At 58.2% G+C, this 18,223-nt stretch overlaps 1 protein-coding gene across 3 annotated transcripts; it reads right to left on the reverse strand.

Annotated features, from left to right (window-relative positions):
* Nucleotides 1-4,153: 4,153 nt before the first annotated feature.
* Nucleotides 4,154-14,038, reverse strand: BSG (basigin (Ok blood group)). 3 transcript variants are annotated; one of them, XM_012745896.3, is made up of 9 exons: nt 13,876-14,038; nt 8,988-9,335; nt 7,337-7,493; nt 6,701-6,783; nt 6,396-6,532; nt 6,002-6,278; nt 5,332-5,356; nt 5,034-5,102; nt 4,154-4,948 (listed from the first exon to the last, which is right to left on the reverse strand). In XM_012745896.3, the coding sequence occupies exons 1-8, from the start codon at nt 13,940-13,942 to the stop codon at nt 5,039-5,041; spliced, it is 1,158 nt and encodes a 385-aa protein (XP_012601350.2). In that variant the 5' UTR covers nt 13,943-14,038; the 3' UTR covers nt 4,154-4,948; nt 5,034-5,038. The 3 variants fall into 3 exon arrangements, with proteins under 3 accessions (XP_012601350.2, XP_012601349.2, XP_012601351.2); XM_012745895.3 differs by having other exon boundaries at nt 5,038-5,102; nt 13,876-14,037; XM_012745897.2 differs by lacking the exon at nt 8,988-9,335 and having other exon boundaries at nt 5,038-5,102; nt 13,876-14,035.
* Nucleotides 14,039-18,223: the final 4,185 nt, after the last annotated feature.

Consider the following 18,223-nt stretch of genomic DNA (forward strand, 5'->3'; position numbering starts at 1 on the left):
GAAAGGCAATCCTGGTTTAGGGAGGGTCCCGGCCCCTCTCTGAGCCTGGGGCTGTCACCGGGGTCCTGGCAACTCCTCCTCAGCCCACAGCCCCCCTGTGGGCCAGGCCACCATCAGTGTGCACAGGCACCAGCCCCAGCCTCCCTGGTGTCACCACACTGACTTGGCTACCTGCCCAGGCCACAGCACTCTTTGCATTGGTCTATTATATTTATTTTAAAAATAGTGATTAAGCACCTGATCTAAGGGCTGAGACCAGGTAGAGGAGACAGGTGCCACATCTGGCAAATATGATATTGTCTGCTAGAAGGTGGCAGGCACGGTACAAAAACTTGTAGCAGGGAGAGGGATGAGGAAGGTGGGGAGGGGGAAGAGGTGATATCCCAGGGAAGGCCTGAGGGAGGGGAGGAGCCCTGGGGGGACTTCTGCAGGAAGAGCATTCTGGACAGGCTTCGTAGTCCAGGCAAAGGCCCAGAGGCAGGACTATACCTGACTTGTGGGAGGAGCATCTCCATCTAGGGCCCAGGGAGTGCGTGCAAGAGATGCAGAAGGAGGGCAGAGAGTTGGGGGGGTGGTTGGGGGACTGTCCAGTCAGGCAGGTGGCTCATGCCTATAATCCCAGCACTCTGGGAGGCCAAGGCGGGAGGATCACTTGAGCTCAGGAGTTAGAGACCAGCCTGAACAAAGGCAAGACCCCATCTCTACTAAAAATACAAAAAATTAGCCGGGTATGGTGGTGACACCTATAGTCCCAGCTACCCAGGAGGCTGAGGCAGGAGGATCTCTTGAGCCCAGGAGTTGGAGGTTGCTGTGAGCTAGGCTGATACCATGGCACTCTAGCCTGGGTGATAGAGTAAGACTGTCTCAAAAAAAGACAATGCCGCCCCCAAACCCTCTCCAGTCAGTTTATATCTGCTGCCTAAAACCACCCATGGCTCCCCATTACCTTTAGAAGAAAATCTCAGCCCTCCCTGCCATCCTCACTTTGCACACTGTGCCTCCTCCCTGGACTCTGGGCACCCAGACCCTTCCTGCTGGGCCCCCCAGGCCAGCCCTGCTCCAGCTCGGGCCTGTGCCCTGGTGGTTCCCCTCCCACCCCACTGTCTCCCTCAGCATCCCTTACAGCCCTGGCCAGCCACAACCCACATTTCCCACTTGGTCACGGGCAGGTCCATGTCGGAAGCCCTGAAGCTTACGTAATTTGGGGGCCTTCTGAGTGAAAAACAGTTTAAGACCAGGAAGACAAAATTAGGCCAGGGCAGGCGCTGAGCCAGACTGGAAAATCCGCTGTTGGATGCAGTAAATACTGAAATGTCCGAGCTGGGCGTGGTGGCGCCCGCCTGTGGGCCCAGCTGCTCCCTTGAGCCTAGAGTTCAAGGCTGCAGTGAGCTGCGGTCGTACCTGTGAATAGCCACTGCACTCCGGCCTGGGCAGCATATCAAGACCCCGCCTCAGAAAAAAGTGGGGGGATCAGCCTTGTATGGCAGGACCAGGACTCCACATTTACTGCTGGGGAAACTGAGGCTTAGAGAAAGGGGGTGACTCACCCTGGGTCTCAGCCACATACAGATGCCATCTTCACAGGGGCACAACCTGAGCGGCTCTTCCCTGGGCCTGTTCCCGTGTCTACAACAAGAGTGGGACCTCAGTCCTGCTGACTGGGATCCCCAAGGATTTTCTTTTCCCTGCTGAGTCTGCCCCAGCACCCCTGGTGGGAAGACCAAAGTCTGATGGTCCCCAACTCTGGCCGATTCCATTTCAGGGCCTTCTGCCACCAAACATGGTGGGAACTTGGGGTGTCACTGTCCCTGCCCTGAGCCCATAAAGTGGGAGGTGCTGCCTAGAGTCCTGACAACTGGCCCCTGCAGGCTGCCCCACGGCACCCCGGGGCAGAGGGTGGGTAAGGAAGAGGAGGGGCCGATTTGGAGGAGTGAGCAGCCTGGCCACTGAACTTCAGCCCAGGAATGAGCCCTTCCTCTGACAGCCGTCCCCACCCTGCCCCTCTGCCCGCTGGGGGCTGGGACTCCTGAGGCCCTGAGGTTCTCAGGGGAGGCTGGCAGCCATTTTCTGAATGATCTAGACACTTGACAAAGATGATCTCACCAAACCTGAGACTCAGCAGCTATGGCTGCCCCATCTTACCTCTGGGGAAACTGAGGCAGGCTTCAGCCAGCTGCCACCAAGAACTTAGTAACCACTGCAGCCCTGCACTGGGCACAGGGCTGCATACTGCAGGCCCTCACTAAGTGCTTGCTGGGTGAACAAGAACACTCCGTGCTGCAGGCAGATGTACACAGCGACATGCTGAGGGATCATACTTTGCTAATCAGGTCTCTGGGGGCCCAGACCCTGCCCTCTCACCTGCTAGGAAGCCCTTACCTACCTGCCCTGCAGCCCCCGCTTTCCCCCTGGTAGAGTCTGAGCCCCAGCATGCCTGTGCCTGGTCTCCATGGGGAGGAGAGAGGGCCGAGCTGTCACTGTGGGCAGGGGCAAGTTGCAAGCATGGGCCACCGGAGCGTGGCCAGGCCACTCCTACCCAAACCCTTCTCCACAAGCCTCATGGGCATCTGCGCAGAATTCCAAATGCCAAGTATACCATAGGTGCCTAATCAATGTCTTTGAATGAATGTTAGTAAATATTTGGGTGGGTGGTGCCCTCAGGACTGCAAGGCCCAAGGAGGTGGCCTGTCATCCATCCAGGGTCACACCCAGGAGAATGGGCCCAGGCATATCCCGGTGCAGATAGAGCCCACAGCCCCGCCTGGAGTCTGGGAAGGAAGGCCGTCCCACGGCCACCTGCCTGCAGGTGAGTGGCTCCCTGACGGCACCCGCGTCTCCACCTGCTCCCGCGGTGGGGCGCGGCGCCCTCTGGCGGTGGTCGCCAGGACGGGTCGGGCTACATAGTCCCCAATCCTCTACCCCAGCCCGGCTGTGCTTCTGAGGGGCCCGAGCTGGGCTCAACCCCTCCCTGAACACTGGGCGGGCAGCTCCCCGGGCCTCAGAGCAGAGGCAGGCCACGGCCTTGCACTGTGCACCCCATATCCCGAGCTGTCCTCTGCACTCCCTGGGGAAGCAGGGTCCACACTCCCAGTGCCCTGCAGGCACCCAGCCAGGAACAAGGATGGGGGAGGGAGGGGACCAGCCAGGTCTTCAGATTCAGCCCCACCTGAGTCCTACCAACAAGCTTAACTCAATTCCAGTGTCAGAGCTGTCCAAAACTGGTGGCCCAGAAGTCACGTGTTCCCAGCTTCTGTTGCAGTTTAAAATGCTAGATTTCTCCACAAGATTGAAAATTGACCCAGGATTTCTGGCCCCCCAAGCCCCCCTGCCTCACCCTGAGGTGTGGGTACTGCCACAGACCCTCAACCACACCAGCTGGAGCCTGCTCAGGGGTCCAGGTCTGCACCCACATCCCGGGCATCTGGTGAGGGCTACGGGCTGTCCCATTCCCCTCCTGCCCCGGCTCCCGTGACCTCCACCCTACAATTCCTACTCCCCAAGACTCCACCCACCCCGTCTGCTCCAGCTGTCAGGGCACAGGCTGTGCTGGGTGGGCAGATGACAAGTGACCCCTTCCCCCAAGGCTCAGTCTCTTCTTGGCTGGAACCAAAGTCCTGTGACCAGCCCTCAGGCTCCAAAAGTCTAAAGGAGCGGAGACAGGTGCACATGAGCCCTCTGGGAGTGGCCCTGCTGCCCTCCTCTGCCCACCTTGTCCCAGTGGGCCACAGCATCCTGCCCAGGAGGGGTGGGCACTGGCTGGGCAGCAGTGGATGCCTGCAAGCCCCTCCTGTGGGCAGGACACTTCAGCTCTGCCAGGCCCAAACACACTGAGAGCAAAAAGCAGAAAGGCTGAGAGAGGCCAGCATCCTCGCTACACGGCTCTCAGGCACAGCTGGTCTACCGGTCCCTCCTCTCAGGGCCCATCCCTGGTCCCTGATGCACCCTGAGAACGGAGCTCCCAACCCCACTGTCAGCCCCAACACTCACACCCCACTGTGGCCCTCCTCATGGGGTCCCAGTGGACACATGGGGTCCTGGCACCAGGACACATCCCGAGGCCCTGCTGCAGCCATCCCAGCCCAGGGCGGACACAAGCTCTCCCAGGAAACCTGCCCCCCCCCCCGCCCCCCGGCATGGACAGGAGCCAGGAGAGGACAAGGTGGGGTCAGTCTTTATTGGTGAGGGGCGGGCAGGAGAAGAGGGTTCCCACGTGAGCCCTGACGATGTGAAGAGGGAGCTGTCCCGAGGGCCAGGCCGGGCGCAGGTTTCTGCAGCTGTGGAGCCCGGCTGCAGCACCGGTTTCCCGGCAAAAACCCCGACAGTTGCCCAGACGGCCACGCCACTGGATGAACAGGCATGGAAAAGGACCTGGGTGTCACTTGGGAGCTGTGAAGGGGTCACCCTGAGTGCGGGTGGGTGGTACTCTGCAGCGATGAGGTCAGAGCCACCAGGCCTGTGGCCTTCAGAAAATAAAAATAAAATAAAAGGCAGGACACAACCAGACAGCATTGGCTTCAGACAGGCAGGACGCTGGACACCTCGCATGACCTGTGACCTTCTGCAAAGGGCAGGGACTTGGCACTGACTTGGGCCAGCGGAGAGGGCTGCCCCCACCCCCACCGTGACTCAGACCTGGTGGCTAAAAGCCGCAGGGATGGCTCGAAGGCCTCAAGGACCACAGCAACTCCCTGGAGCTCTCGTGAAACATTTAAAAAGGAAAAAAACCCCTAAGGAACAGAGTTCTATACATAGAAAACCCTAGTTTAGTTTAAAAAAAAAAAAGAAAGAAAAAAATAAGTATATGATTTGAATCTACAATTGGTTTGCTCTCGGGGTGGATTTTCTTTAAGAGGTGAGAGAATTTGGAACTTTGCAAACGCTGGGAATGGATGCTGGCAGGAGGTGACACCGCAGACGGAGGATGGCGGGGAGCTCAGCGCAAGGCCACCTGGAGGCAAGGGAGGGATGCTCAGAAGACAGCCCCCACCTGGGCACCCTGGGGCCACCCCCCCCCCCAGCCCGCACCAGAGAACCTGCCTCAGGTGGAGTTCCTCTGGCGGACGTTCTTATCCTTGTCATTCATGTGCTGCGAGCCGCCCTTCCTGATGGCACGAAGGACGGCGGTCAGTGCTTGGGAGGCTGCAGCAGCTGGGGCCTGGGCCCCAACCACAGCAAGCCACACGCAGCGCTCCCACAAGTCCCCTGCCCGCCCACCCCATGGACCCGTGAGCACTAAGGCCCAGGGAAGCCCTGAGGCCTGGCCTTGCGTTTTAAAGGCCTCCAGGCAGTGGGCAGATCCTTGGATCCCTGAAACCCCCAAGAAGGACTTACAGGGGTGCGGAACCCGTGTCGTCATCTGGAGACGGACAGCATGGAAGAGAGGAGAACAGACCATCAGCACTGTCCCTGGATGAGGCCCCACACAGGGGGCATCCGTCCTGCTGGCCCTGCTTCAGTTTCCCCAAGGGAGAGGCTCGGCACCACCAACCAACCCTGCCCTGCGTGGGTCTTCTGAGGCAGAGCTATGCAGGGGAAGCTGGCCTCCCCATGGGTGTGCACCCCAGCACGAGTTGTCTGGAACCGCAGCCTCCAGGGCCTTGTCCCTGCCCTGCCAGCGTTCAAGGCCACACACCTGGTGCACGTGGGGCCACAGGGCAGACCAGCCACGCTGGGTGCATGCAGGTGGGGAGCTGGGCCGCAGGGCCAGCCAGGGGCCAGAGCGGCTGCCACGGTGGGGCTTAAGTTCCCTGGCCCTGTCATGCAGTCAGGCCCACGTGGCGCCCACGGCTGAGGCCCCCACAGCGAAGGGGGGTGCTTACCGTGGAGGACACCAGCTTGCAGCCAAGTAGGGGAGAAGGTGGGTGAGGCTGCGGGCAGCATCCCCCCAGCCTGCTCACAGGAAGGGGCCGGGAGCAGTCGGGGCTCAGCCCCAAGCCACCAGAGGCTACAATCCCACACTCTCTCTGAGCCACCCTAAGAAAAGGGTGTGGGGGCAGCTCACCGTCCCCAGCATCGTCAGGCTTCCGGCGTTTCTCGTAGATGAAGATGATGGTGACCAGCACCAGCACCTCGGCCACGATGCCCAGGAAAGGCCAGAGCGCAGCCATGCGGCTGTGGACGCGCAGCGTGATCTCGGCCCGGGCGGAGCCCTCCGTGCTGCTGCCGTTGCACACGTACTTGCCAGGGTCGGCTTTCATGTCCAGCTTGTCGATGCGCAGCTCTGACTTGGCCTCAGAAGAGCTCACAAAGAACTTGTTCTGGGAGCCGTTCACAATGACCTGGAGGGGGTTGTCTGTGACTGACTGGAGAGTGGAGCCCGTGCCCCCGCCCGTGGGCCTCACCTATCCCCACCTGGTCCCGGGAGAACAGAGGCTGTACCCAGCCCTGGGGCTCACCTGGTCTCCAGAATCTTCTGCCTTGAACCAGACCCAGTCTGTGACCGGGGGGAGGGAGCTGGACTTGCAGGCCAGCGTGACCGACTCCCCGTCGTCACCGTGCTCTGACTTCTTGACGGCAGTCACCTTGGGGGGCCCTGAGGGAAAACCCAAAGAGGAAGGAGCCTAGAACTGCAGGGCCCCGCAGGGGGAGCCTGCTCCACTCCGACAGCAGACTGGCCGGGGCTCCCGGGCCCCTCTCTGCCTCGACCGCACCCTGGCTCTGCTGTGAGCCAGCCCGCCTGCGCCCAGCCCGCAGGACTCACCTTGCAGCGGGATGCTGGCCCTGCCTGTGGGTTCTGGGAGGAAGATGCATGAGTATTCTCCCGAGTAGTCGTCCTGGTCCACCCTGCAGCGACAGCAGTAGGGAGCTCGGTGAGCTGCAGGACAGGGCAGTCTCGCCTCATTAGGAACCAGGGTTCTCCAGGGCTCCAACCACAGCCAGAGAAAAAGGGAGACTATCCGAGCTGAGTTCAAACATCGACAGAACCTGTCGCCCTGCAGGATGTGCCAGAGCCCCTGCATGCACGGAGGAACCTCCCACCTGGCCACCCCCTCTGCACCCCTCACCCTGTGACCCACCTTCCCAGTGAGCCCACAAACAAAAGGGCTCTGTGCTCAGCCAGCCTGAGCCACAATTAGGACAAGGCTTTGACCACTAGGGCATCTAGAGTCTGAGCTTTTCTGTGTCAGGAACACAAAGCCGCCAAGGCCCCACGTGCACTCAGGATCCTAACGAGCGGGCCAGGGGCTCCAGCTCAGGGCTGGTGGACGCCCGGTGGTCGGGCTTCTGAGCAGAGCTTGTTTCCAACTTCCGCCTGAATCAAGCCCGAGGACCAGCCTATTCTCACAGAACATGCGTGGGGCGGGCACCCGCCCACCCGCCACTCCAGGTCACTCACTCAAACTCGGTTATCAGGCCGGGTTTCGAGTCCTCCTGCAGCACCTTGCCTGCCCTCATCCAGCGGTGGCCGGTGATCTCTGTGGTGCTGTGGTTCAAGGCGCAGGTGAGGATGGTCTTGGAGCCCACCTCATTCACAGAAGCGGCCACTGCACCGGCTGCAGACCCCCCAAGCCCAGGTCAGGCCCAGGGGAGAGGGAGGACCAGCCCCCACAGCCCACTCCTCCCTAGATATCCTGAGGACTGAGGCCACGTAGAGAACTTCTGACTGGCTCCTCCCAGAAGAGGGAGGCCACGGCCTTCCAGTGAGTCCCTGCTGGAAGGAGCCCTTCCCTGACAGAGCAGGCAGGCCTTGGGCGAGAGGCTAACCACGCCACTGGACCAGGGCCTGGGGCTTCTGCCCAGATGTGTCTAACTGGCACGGACCCGGGTGTGGGAACAGACAGATAAACCCCACCCCAAGGCCTCAAACAGGAGTCAAGGCTGCTAGAGGCAGCGCCACCGCACACCAGAAATTCCTTTCTAAAAAACAAATACTGGCTGGGCGCGGTGGCTCACACCTGTAATCCTAGCACTGTGGGAGGCTGAGGCGGGCAGATGACTCAAGGTCAGGAGTTCGAAACCAGCCTGAGCAAGAGGGAGACCCCGTCTCTGCTAAAAATAGAAAGAAATTAATTGGCCAACTAAAAATATATAGAAAAAATTAGCCGGGCATGGTGGCGCGTGCCTGTAGTCCCAGCTACTCAGGAGGCTGAGGCAGGAGGATTGCTTGAGCCCAGGAGTCTGAGGTTGCTGTGAGCTAGGCTGACACCATGGCACTCCTAGCCCAGGCAAAGAGTGAGACTATCTCAAAAAAATAAAATAAAAAAATAAAAAAACAAATACTGTGACACCCAGACACTATGCCCTCATTCAGTGGTCTTTCAGAGTCTCTCTCTCTGGGGAGACAGGCGGCCCCTTAATGGGGTCCCCTTTCCTAGAGGCACCCGCTTTCCAGAGGACCCCCAGCAGCCCAGGGAGCTGCGGGTTCTCTCACCAGTTCCCAACAGCACAGACACCTCTCTGCTAGTTCTCCATGTTACCTTTAGGAATCCAAACTAGAACTCACTTAGAATTAGACACCAAGCAGCACAGGAAGGCTCTGGAGAGCTGCGCGCCTGGGCTGAGCTAGGGGGTCCTCAGGCTTGCAGGGTGGACCCCAGACCCACCGGACAAGCGCACACAGGTGGACAAGGCAGGCGCTCAGGGGAGCAAGAGCGGCGATGGACTAGAGGAAGGACTGGGTCAGACGAAGGACCGGATCGAACGGATCAGACACAGGACCAGATTGGGTTAAGGAACAGATCGAATGGATTGGATGAAGGACCGAATCGGATGAAGGAACGGATCGAACGGATTGGACCAAGGACCGGATGGACGGAAAGGACGGAGGCCAACAGGAGAACAAAGGGCCCAACTGCTAAGGGACAGAGCCACGCAGACACCGACCTCAACCCATGTCCAGCCCTGAGCCCCTCTGTCCAGGCAGGAGGGTCCCCAGTGGGGCAAGAGTGGGAGGGAGAGTCGGGCAGGAGAGTGTCTGGGTTCTACCGAGTGGGAGCCAGGCAGTGAGCGACACGAGAGGGAAACTGAGGAAGGCGCCCACCACTCACGTTCCAGGACCAGCACAATCGCCTGGGCTCGGACCCACTTGACCCTAGGTGCCCGGGTCAGGTGGTTGCGGTCCGGGTCGTTGCTGGCCCGGCACTCGTAGGTGCCTGCATCCTCTGCAGTGAGCTTGTGGACGGAGATGGTGCTGGCCGCGTGCTGGCGGTAGGCGGCGTGGATGTGGACACGGTCCAGCCGGGCGCCGTCCCAGAGCTGGGAGCAGGTGTCGTTGGGACCATTCCCTTCAAACCACCACTGGATCTCGGGGACGGGTCTGCCCACAGCCTCACAGTGCAGCTCCACGCTGCCCCCTGCCCACCTCTCCTGCGAGAGGGGCGACCTTACAAAGCCAGCTGTAGGGGAGAGGGTCAGTGCCCTTGTCACTGCCCTGCAGAGGAGACGGGGTGCCCCGGGGGATGGCCTCCCAGCGGGACTCCGGCCCAGGGCCGGCCGGTGAGCTGTCTTCCTCTCAGTCTGTGGGAGGGCGGCAGTGTGAGGTCAGGACCTGAGAAAGGCCACGTGCCCAGCTTCGGGAGGCAGGGGCCAAGCAGGCGGCTCCAGGCAGTGATTGGTGTGCCCCCCCCCCCGGCCCCAGACCCCGGGCACTCTCTGCGGCCACAGTGACTTCTGACAGTACAACTGTGAAACCACACACGGTTTCAAAACAAAACAGTGAACGTGGGCAGAATAATCAGAGGCTGTGACCCCCACCCGAGAACTGCCCATAACTGCCACCAGAAGCCCCACCCAGCCTGCACAATCACCCTGATGCCTGGAACACAGACCCCAGGGGCAGCGTCCCGACCTCTAACTGACTCCCCACCCAGGGAAACACCTGACACCACGGAGTCCTGTGTGTGACTCCTTCTGTCCATCCCAGAGACCTGGTCAGTCACCAAGAAAATAAACCTCAAAACCCAAAGGGTGGGCAGCCTTCATCCGGGCACTGCTGCTATGAGGACAACCCACGTGTAGGAAACCGTCTCCTCAGGACGCCTCTGAAAACAGCCACCCAGCCCCTGCGTAGAGGAGGGAGCTGGGCCCAGGGGCCTCACTGCCCCCAACCCCTGGCCACCCACTGCATCTTTCCCTGGATGGAACAGAGGGTCTCAGAGCTCCAAACCCAGGAGGCCTGTGACAACCAGGCCCAGGGGAGGTACAGGGAGCAGGTGCTCCTCTTCCCCCAGCCTGGCCTTCAGAGCCACCCCCCAAACATCCTGGGGTCAGGTGCCTTGGGCACTGCTGCAACACCAGTATGTGAGGACATGTGTCTGCACACACGCCTGTGCAGCACATACATGTGCACATACGCACACTTATGGCTCCAAGGCTACGTGGCAGAGTACAAGTCACAGACCCTAGGGTCCTATGGACACTCACAACGACCACCCAAGGTGGTTCAGAGGACCGATGGCTGGGGGCGGGCACCGCTACCAGTTTTGGCAGTGCCACTTTCACAGAAGGATTCCTCCTGATAACCTACATTCCTTGGGAGTCAAGATTTCCCAGGTTGCAAAACCAGCAGCTATGTGCAGAGCTGGGAGCAGTGAGTCAGGGCAGGAAGTGAAGCCCAGGCGGCCCGTGGCAAGCTCCTTCCTGTCCTGCTGCGGCCCCTCTCCCTGGGCCTGGGTGGCAGGCTGCCCGTCCTAGAGCCTGGGGATCCTATCTGGGCCTAGCATCCTCTTCACCCAAGGGCGCCAGAAGAGAGGGTGCACCCAGGTCTCTGCACGCCAGTTCCAGGTGGGAGCAGGGGGCTGGGAACTCAGCTCTCAGGGCCACAGAGGGAAGGCCCGAGGCGAGGCCTGTTGCTGATCCACCCCCAGCCCAGGCTTCAGAGGAGGAGAGTGTGGATGCCTGTCCCTGGGACCTGGCTGACATGCCCATGTCCAGGTTCATGTTTCTGAGGACCCACGGGCCTGACACCCCTACCCTGGGCCTGAGGGCCAAACTGCAGGGACCAGGCCTGGCCCCGGGAAAGCCCCTTCAACTCAGTCTCAGGACCACCTGGGTGTCCTGGCACATGTTTTCAATGGGGCGATGTTACTCCCAAGGGGAAACTTGGTCTCAGATGTAACAATGGTCTATGGCCCTCTGCAGTCACAGAGGATGTTAATGTCTGTGTATTAAAATTTTGCTAGGGTGGGCCACTAGGGAAGCAGGGTCTCCAAAAGCTCCTCAGGGGGCAATGGTGGATAGCCCTACCCTCTAGCAACCCCGGCCACACCCCTGCACCAAGAGCCTCCACCCAAGAGCACAGAGTGAAGGGCTGACCCTCGTCCGCCACATCAAAAATGTTAAAATTCGATTCTGGCCATGTGATCAGCCACCCACGTTCTCAAGTAAAGTCACCTTCATCTAAAAACAGCCAGCCCTCCTCCTTGCCCACTCGGCAGCCAGGCCAGGGCACAGGGCCAGGCAGAGCTGCGTGGTAAACAAGCCGTGCTGGGAGCCCTGCGGGAGAAGGCCACAGGCAGCCCCTCCCCAGCCTGTGGCCCCCGCCCACTGCAGAGCTGAGAAGGAAGCAAGAACACAGTGGGAAGCCTGTGTGGCACCTCCCCTCCCTCCCACCCCCAGCCAGGCGCTGTCCTGCCCCTGGTGAGCCACGCTGGGGAGCACCCACCTGCAGCAGGAGCCCCTGACTTTCTGGAGAGCCGTCCTGGCCAGAGAGGCCAGTGTGGTCACTAACCCATAGGGAAAACTGGAGTGTCTGTGCCCTCCAGCCCAGACTTTCAGATTTTTGTTAAGAGTCTCTAGAAAAGGTAGAGCTGTTAAAAGCTGAAAAGACAAACAAAGCACAAACACCTGCCCAAGTGAACGCTGACACGCGTCCCAGTGCACACGCTTTGCTGCACGGCGCCAAGGACAGCCTCGGACGTGCACAGCAGGATCCGCTCACTTCCTAGGCTGGGCCTCTGGCCACGAAACCCAGTGCTAAGCTCTCTGCTTAACAGGAACCCCGCTTGGTCTCCCACATAAGAGGAACAAAACTGTGACCTGTGCCACCAAGCAAGGAAGACCAAAGGTCCCTCACCCATTTGGCTGTCCCAATCACCTCAGTGTCGCTCCTGAAACCCAGACAGGATGGCCCACTCGGGCACCCAGGGCTATTTCTAGCCAGCTCAGAGACAGCAGCTTATCTGCTGCACTCACCTTGCCAGGGGCTCCTATTTGTGTCCTCCAGGAGCTGGGCCAACGCCCTTACCTGGCAGGTGCTCAGTAAGGGCCACCTGGGGTTTCAGGAAGAGGCAATCTTACAAGTGGGCCAGGACAAACCTGCTGAAGCTTCCACAAGAGGCTCCCCCTCCCCAGCCCTCGGGCCTGGCTCAGGACAACTGCTCTAGCCCCTGCTTACGACCCTTCCAAGAGCCCAAACCCTCTGCTTCTGCTCCTCGTTCCCCATGTGACAGTCACTATAAACTTTAACCCAGAATCGAACAGGCGTTCCCTGTCACTGTACTGAGCAAGAAAGGCTGTCTTGCTCTTCTCCTGGCAAAACACCCCTCAATCCATTTCTGGCAAGTATTTTCTCACTACTTGCCCACCCGCAAAACACATCCTCCCCCCAGCCCCCTAGCAAACGGCGCTGAGAAGTGAACGCCCGCGTGAGTCTGCTGAGAAGGGACGTGACCAAAGCCAACTTAGGATATGGCCACCCCCCTCCCGGGAGTTTCCCCACTTGCACAGCAGGAGAGGCACTGGACTCCATTTCACTGTGTACCCCGAAACCCTGCAAACTCAGAGAGCAGTGCAGGCTAACCCTGAGGGAGTTCTTGCCTCCCTCCCAAGCAGGGCCCCCCCAACAGAGAGCCTGACCAGGGCTTAGTGCCCGGGAGACACCAGGGAGCAGGTGCACAGCCGGGCGAGACGCCCAGGCCAAATCCTGCGAAGAACGATAATCCTGTCCAGAGCCAGGGAGCTGACCCACTTCAGAGCCATTCATGCAAGCTTGGTCTTGTGTCCACTGAGGACAACAGCCCATTTTCCAGACGAGAGTGCCAAGGTCACCGCTTTGGGGAGCACAGGCCATGTAGGGGCTCCAGGGATTCCTGGAGTAGGGGATTTCTTGCCCTAACACTCCCCAGGAAGGATGGGGCACACTCAAGGCCCTACCCTCAGGCCACCTCCCCAGCCGTGCAGGGTCCAGTCCGTGGAAGAGTTGGACAGGCACCAGACCAGCCCCCAATCCCAGCTGCAGTCCACAGGGGATACTCACAGAGCCAGGCTTAGGGTCAGTGGGCAGGCCAAAGTGTGCCTCCAAACTGCTCCCAGACGCCCTCACCCAGGGGACAGCTAGATCCTTCTTCTGACCTCCCCATGCCACTCAAAAACAGGATGTTCACCTCCAACACCGTCCTGGTTGGGACCCCTCAGTTCTTGCCCCCCAAGCCTAGGGCTTCACGTTCACACACACCAGAGCAGAGACACCTCTAAGGATTCCTAGACCCTCAGAACGCCCAAAACCTTGGGGACTTTACCCCCAAGCACTGTCGCTGCTCACGACTCCTCAGGGTCCTGCTTTCACCTTCCAGGTGCCACCCCGGCCTGGAAAGCCCCAGGTCTCCCGGGGTCGGGGTCCTCTGGCCCCTGTGTACCTTTCAGGTCTGGTCTCCCCCTCCAAGGGCGCTCCCCGGGTCGGGGTACCCCTCGCCCCCAGCCGCTCCCCGGGTCAGGTTTTCCCTCGCCCCCAGCTGGTCCCCGAGTCGGGGTCTCCTAGCCTCCAGGAACCCCCAGGTCGCGGCGACCCCACAACCGGCGCCTTCCCCCTGTCCCGGCCCTCCGACTCTCCCTGGAGCCCGATGGCCTCTGCCCCGCTCCGGCTTCGCGGCCAACAGCCTCGGCCAGGGGCCCCCCCTGGGCCCGCTGCGGGCCCCGCAACCCCGGCCCGGTCCTCACCAGCCCCGGCGGCGCCTTGAACGCCTAGCAGCGCGAAGCCCAGCAGCGCGAGCACTACGGACGCCATGTCGTCGTCCGCGCCGACCCCAAGCCAACCGTCGCCGCCGCCTGCGGCCGCTATAAGAACCAGCGAGGACGCGGGTCGGGCGCGCGCACGCAGGGCGGCGTCATGAAGGCCGAGCGCGCTCGGAGACACGCCGGACGCCCCGCCCGCGCACGCACGCACGCTCAGGCGCAGCCGGCTCGCTTACGGAAGCCCGGCGCCAGCGGCACGTGAACCCGGCAGGCCACGCCCCTGGTCTGGGCGGAGTGTCCGGCGTTGCTAGGAAACGGGGGCGGGCCTGAGAGGCCTGGGCTGCCGCAGGCGGTTTCTTTCCTGGTTATATGCGCTCTTAGCAGTAATTAAAACCTGTCTTTGGTGGTCTGATCAGAAAAAAGGCAAAAAAAAAAAAAAAAAAAAAAAAAAAGAAGAAGAAGAAACAGGCCAGGCGTGGTGGCTCACGCCTGTAATCCAAGCACTCTGGGAGGCTGTGGTGGGCGGATCACTCAAGGTCAGGAGTTTAAGACCAGCCTGAGCAAGAGCGAGAGCCAGACACAGTCTCTATTGGCCAACTAAAAATATGTAGAAAATATGAGCCGGGCATGGTGGCGCATGCCTGTAGTCCCAGCTACTCGGGAGGCTGAGGCAGGAGGATCGCTTGAGCCCTGGAGTTTGAGGTTGCTGTGAGCTAGGCTGACGCCACGGCATTCTAGCCCAGGCAAGAGAGGGAGACTGTCAAAAAAAAAAAAAAGAGGAAGAAGCAATAGCTGGTTGTTCTAGAACCTAGGAAAAGAATAAAAAAGAAGAAAAAGTTAAGAAAGAAAGAAAGAAAGAAAGAAAGAAAGAAAGAAAGAAAGAAAGAAAGAAAGAAAGAAAGAAAGAAAGAAAGAAAGAAAGAAAGAAAAGAAAGAAAGAAAGAAAGAAAGAAAGGAAAAAAAAACCAATTAACATAGTAATTTTTTTGAGACAGTCTCACTCTGTTGCCCAGATTAGAGTGCCGTGGCGTCAGCCTAGCTCACAGCAAACTCAAACTCCTGGGCTCAAGCGATCCTCCTGCCTCAGCCTCCCGAGTAGCTGGGACTACAGGCATGCCATACCCGGCTAATTTTTTCTTCATATTTTTAGTTGTCCAGCTAATTTCTTTCTATTTTTAATAGAGATGGGGTCTCCCTCTTGCTCAGGCTAGTCTCGAACTCCTGACCTTGAGCGATCCTCCCACCTCTGCCTCCCTGAGTGCTAGGATTACAGGTGTGAGCCTCCGTGCCCGGTCAGTAAATTTTATATTATGTAAATTTTATCACAATAAAAGAATATTAAGTTAGACGAAAGGGAGCTACTTCCCCTGCTCCAGATAAAACACCTGGAGGGGCCTGGCATGGTGGCTCACGCCTATCATTCTAGCACTCTGGGAGGCCAAGGCAGGCTGATTGCTCGAGGTCAGGAGTTCGAAACCAGCCTGAGCGAGACCCCATCTCTACTAAAAATAGAAAGAAATTAATTGGCCAACTAAAAAAAACATATATATATACAAAAAAATTAGCCAGGCATGGTGGTGCATGCCTGTAGTCCCAGCTACTCGGGAGGCTGAGGTAGGAGGATCACTTGAGTCCAGGAGATTGAGGTTGCTGGGAGCCAGGCTGACGCCAGGGCACTCACTCTAGCCTGGGCAACAAAGTGAGACTCTGTCTCAAACAACAACAACAACAACAACAACAACAAAACCCAAAACAAAACAAAAAAACACCTGGAGGGCAGTTGAATTTGGATTTCAAAGAAAAACTAATTTGAGTGTAAGTGCCCTGTGCAGTGTCTGGACACCATTGCATAGGGACAGCCTTCCCTGTTTCCCTCAAAGTCGGGATCACTGGGCTGGCAGCCCCACCCCGGGGTACCCACATTTTACAACGAATAAACAAATGATGAAATAATCTCAAGTAGCGATAAATGCAAAAACAGGACCATGGTGCCTTCTTCTTGACCTTGGTTTGGATGATGCTTTCTTAGCTCTAACCCCAAAAGCACCAAAAGAAAGCACCAAAAGAAAAAACTTGCACTTCATCAAAATTAAAAATTTTTGGCTGGCCTGGTGGCTCACACCTGTAATCCTAGCACTCTGGGAGGCCGAGATGGGAGGATTGCTCAAGGTCAGGAGTTCGAAACCAGCCTGAGTAAGAGCGAGACCCGTCTCTACTATAAATAGAAAGAAATTAATTGGCCAACTAATATGTATAGAAAAAATTAGCCGGGCATGGTGGCACATCCCTGTAGTCCCAGCTACTCGGGAGGCTGAGGCAGCAGGATTGCTTGAGTCCAAGAGATTGAGGTTGCTGTGAGCTAGGCTGACGCCACGGCACTCACTCTAGCCTGGGCAACAAAGTGAGACTCAAAAAAAAAAAAGAAAGAAAAGAAAAGAAAAGAAAAGAAAAGAAAGAAAGAAAGAAAGAAAGAAAGAAAGAAAGAAAGAAAGAAAGAAAGAAAGAAAGAAAGAAAGAAAGAAAGAAAGAAAGAGAAAGAAAGAAAAATTAGCTGGACAACTAAAAATATATAGAAAAACAGCCAGGCATGGTGACTCCTGCCTGTAGTCCCAGCTACTTGGGAGGCTGAGGCAGGAGGATCGCTTGAGCCCAGGAGTTGGAGGTTGCTATGAGCTAGGCTGATGCCACGGCACTCTAGCCCGGGCAACACAGTGAGACTCTGTCTCAAAAAAAAAAAAAAAAAAAGGACAGCTGTGCTCAGTGGCTCATGTCTGTAGTCCCAGCTGCTCCAGAAGCCAAGGCAGGAGGATCACTTGAGCGCAGGAGTTGGAGGCTGGAGTGAGGTATGATGATGCCACTCATTGCACTCCAGCCTAGGTGACAGAGTGAGACTCAGGCTCTTAAACAAATACACTGATACATACATAAAACCAAACGAAACAGCTGTGGGGCCGAGGGCTTCACTCTGGGAGACCCACTTGCAGGAACAGCTGGCGTCAGGGCCCCTGGAGACGTAGAAATGCCCAGAGCCAAAGAGCCCCAACCCCAGGGGCCGTCGAGTTTGAAAAGTCCCCACGGAGGGTGGTGGAAGCTACGTGCAGAACGAGGGCAGGAGATGAGGCCCCATGTGGCTTCAAAGCCCCTCTCCGGGTGGTAAACAATCACAGGGCCAGCAGAATTCCTGCCCCTGCCCAGTCCCTTCCTGGCAGGTCCCTGAGGCTGGGCTGAGGTCAGGCCTGTGGGAAATCTCAGAGCTCCACGAAGACCTTGGCTTATGTTTACAAAATAAAACCTGGCTGCCTTGAAGACCCAGTTTTCTGGTCCTTTCCCTTCTCAACTCGCAGGCAGAGCCGGGGATCCCCTTCCCTCCCCATTCCCGGCTGTGCTCAGTCCTGGCCCCGTGGCAGGAGCCTCCGGTCCCCTTCGACTTCTGGAGAGGCCTTCCAGGGCCACCTGTGGAGGGTGACCAGATTTAGCAAGTAGAAATAGCACTCAGTAAAATTTAAATTTCAGATTTCACAAAGATAGCTTCTGTTTTAGCATAAGGGTATCCCATGCAGTATTTGGGATATACTTAGACTAAAAATTATCTGTCCTCTATTTGAAACTCACAGTAACTGGGAGCCCAGCTGGCTCCTCTTGCCCGCAACCCCGTATCATTCCCCTCTTTGGGGTGGTCACTTCAGCCTCGCTGACTAGGCACTTAAGGAGCTATTGGGTGGGTGATCGCCTGGGATTGTCACTGGCTGTCCTACCCTGGCCTCAGGCTTGCAGGCTCTGTGGGGGGCCCCCAGATTTCAGGGCTGGACACCCTTGTCAAATGGAAGTGCAAGGAAAGGCATTCTTCTCTGGCCTCTCCCCAGCTTTGGCCTCCCTGGTTAGAGCCAGCGTTTAAGGAGACGCACAGGCTTCTTGGAGAGGAGCCCAAAACCCTTCCTTCTTTGTTCCAGCAGCCAAAGTCCTCCCAGCTGCCCTCAGGCCCGGCCCTGCTGACCCGGTAAACAGTGCCTGCGCCAGGCTCACTCTCGCCCCGGCGGCTGCCTGGCGCCGCCTCTCCCGGCACAGGCTGCTCTGTCCCGTCTCAGGGGGCCTCAAAGTCAGGGACACATCACGGGGTGTCAGTCTCGGTTGGTTTGCTTTCTGCTTTTTCTTATAAAACCTTTTAGGCCGGGTGCAGTAGCTCACGCCTGTAATCCTAGCACTTGGGAGGCTGAGGTGGGAGATTCGCTCGAGGTTAGGAGTTCGAGACCAGCCTGAGCAAGAGCGAGGCCTGATCTCTATCAAAAGAAAGATAGAAAGAAATTAGCTGGACAACTAAAAATATATAGAAAAA

The sequence above is a fragment of the Microcebus murinus genome, chromosome 27 (assembly GCF_040939455.1).
Source record: "Microcebus murinus isolate Inina chromosome 27, M.murinus_Inina_mat1.0, whole genome shotgun sequence".
NCBI lineage: Eukaryota > Metazoa > Chordata > Mammalia > Primates > Cheirogaleidae > Microcebus > Microcebus murinus.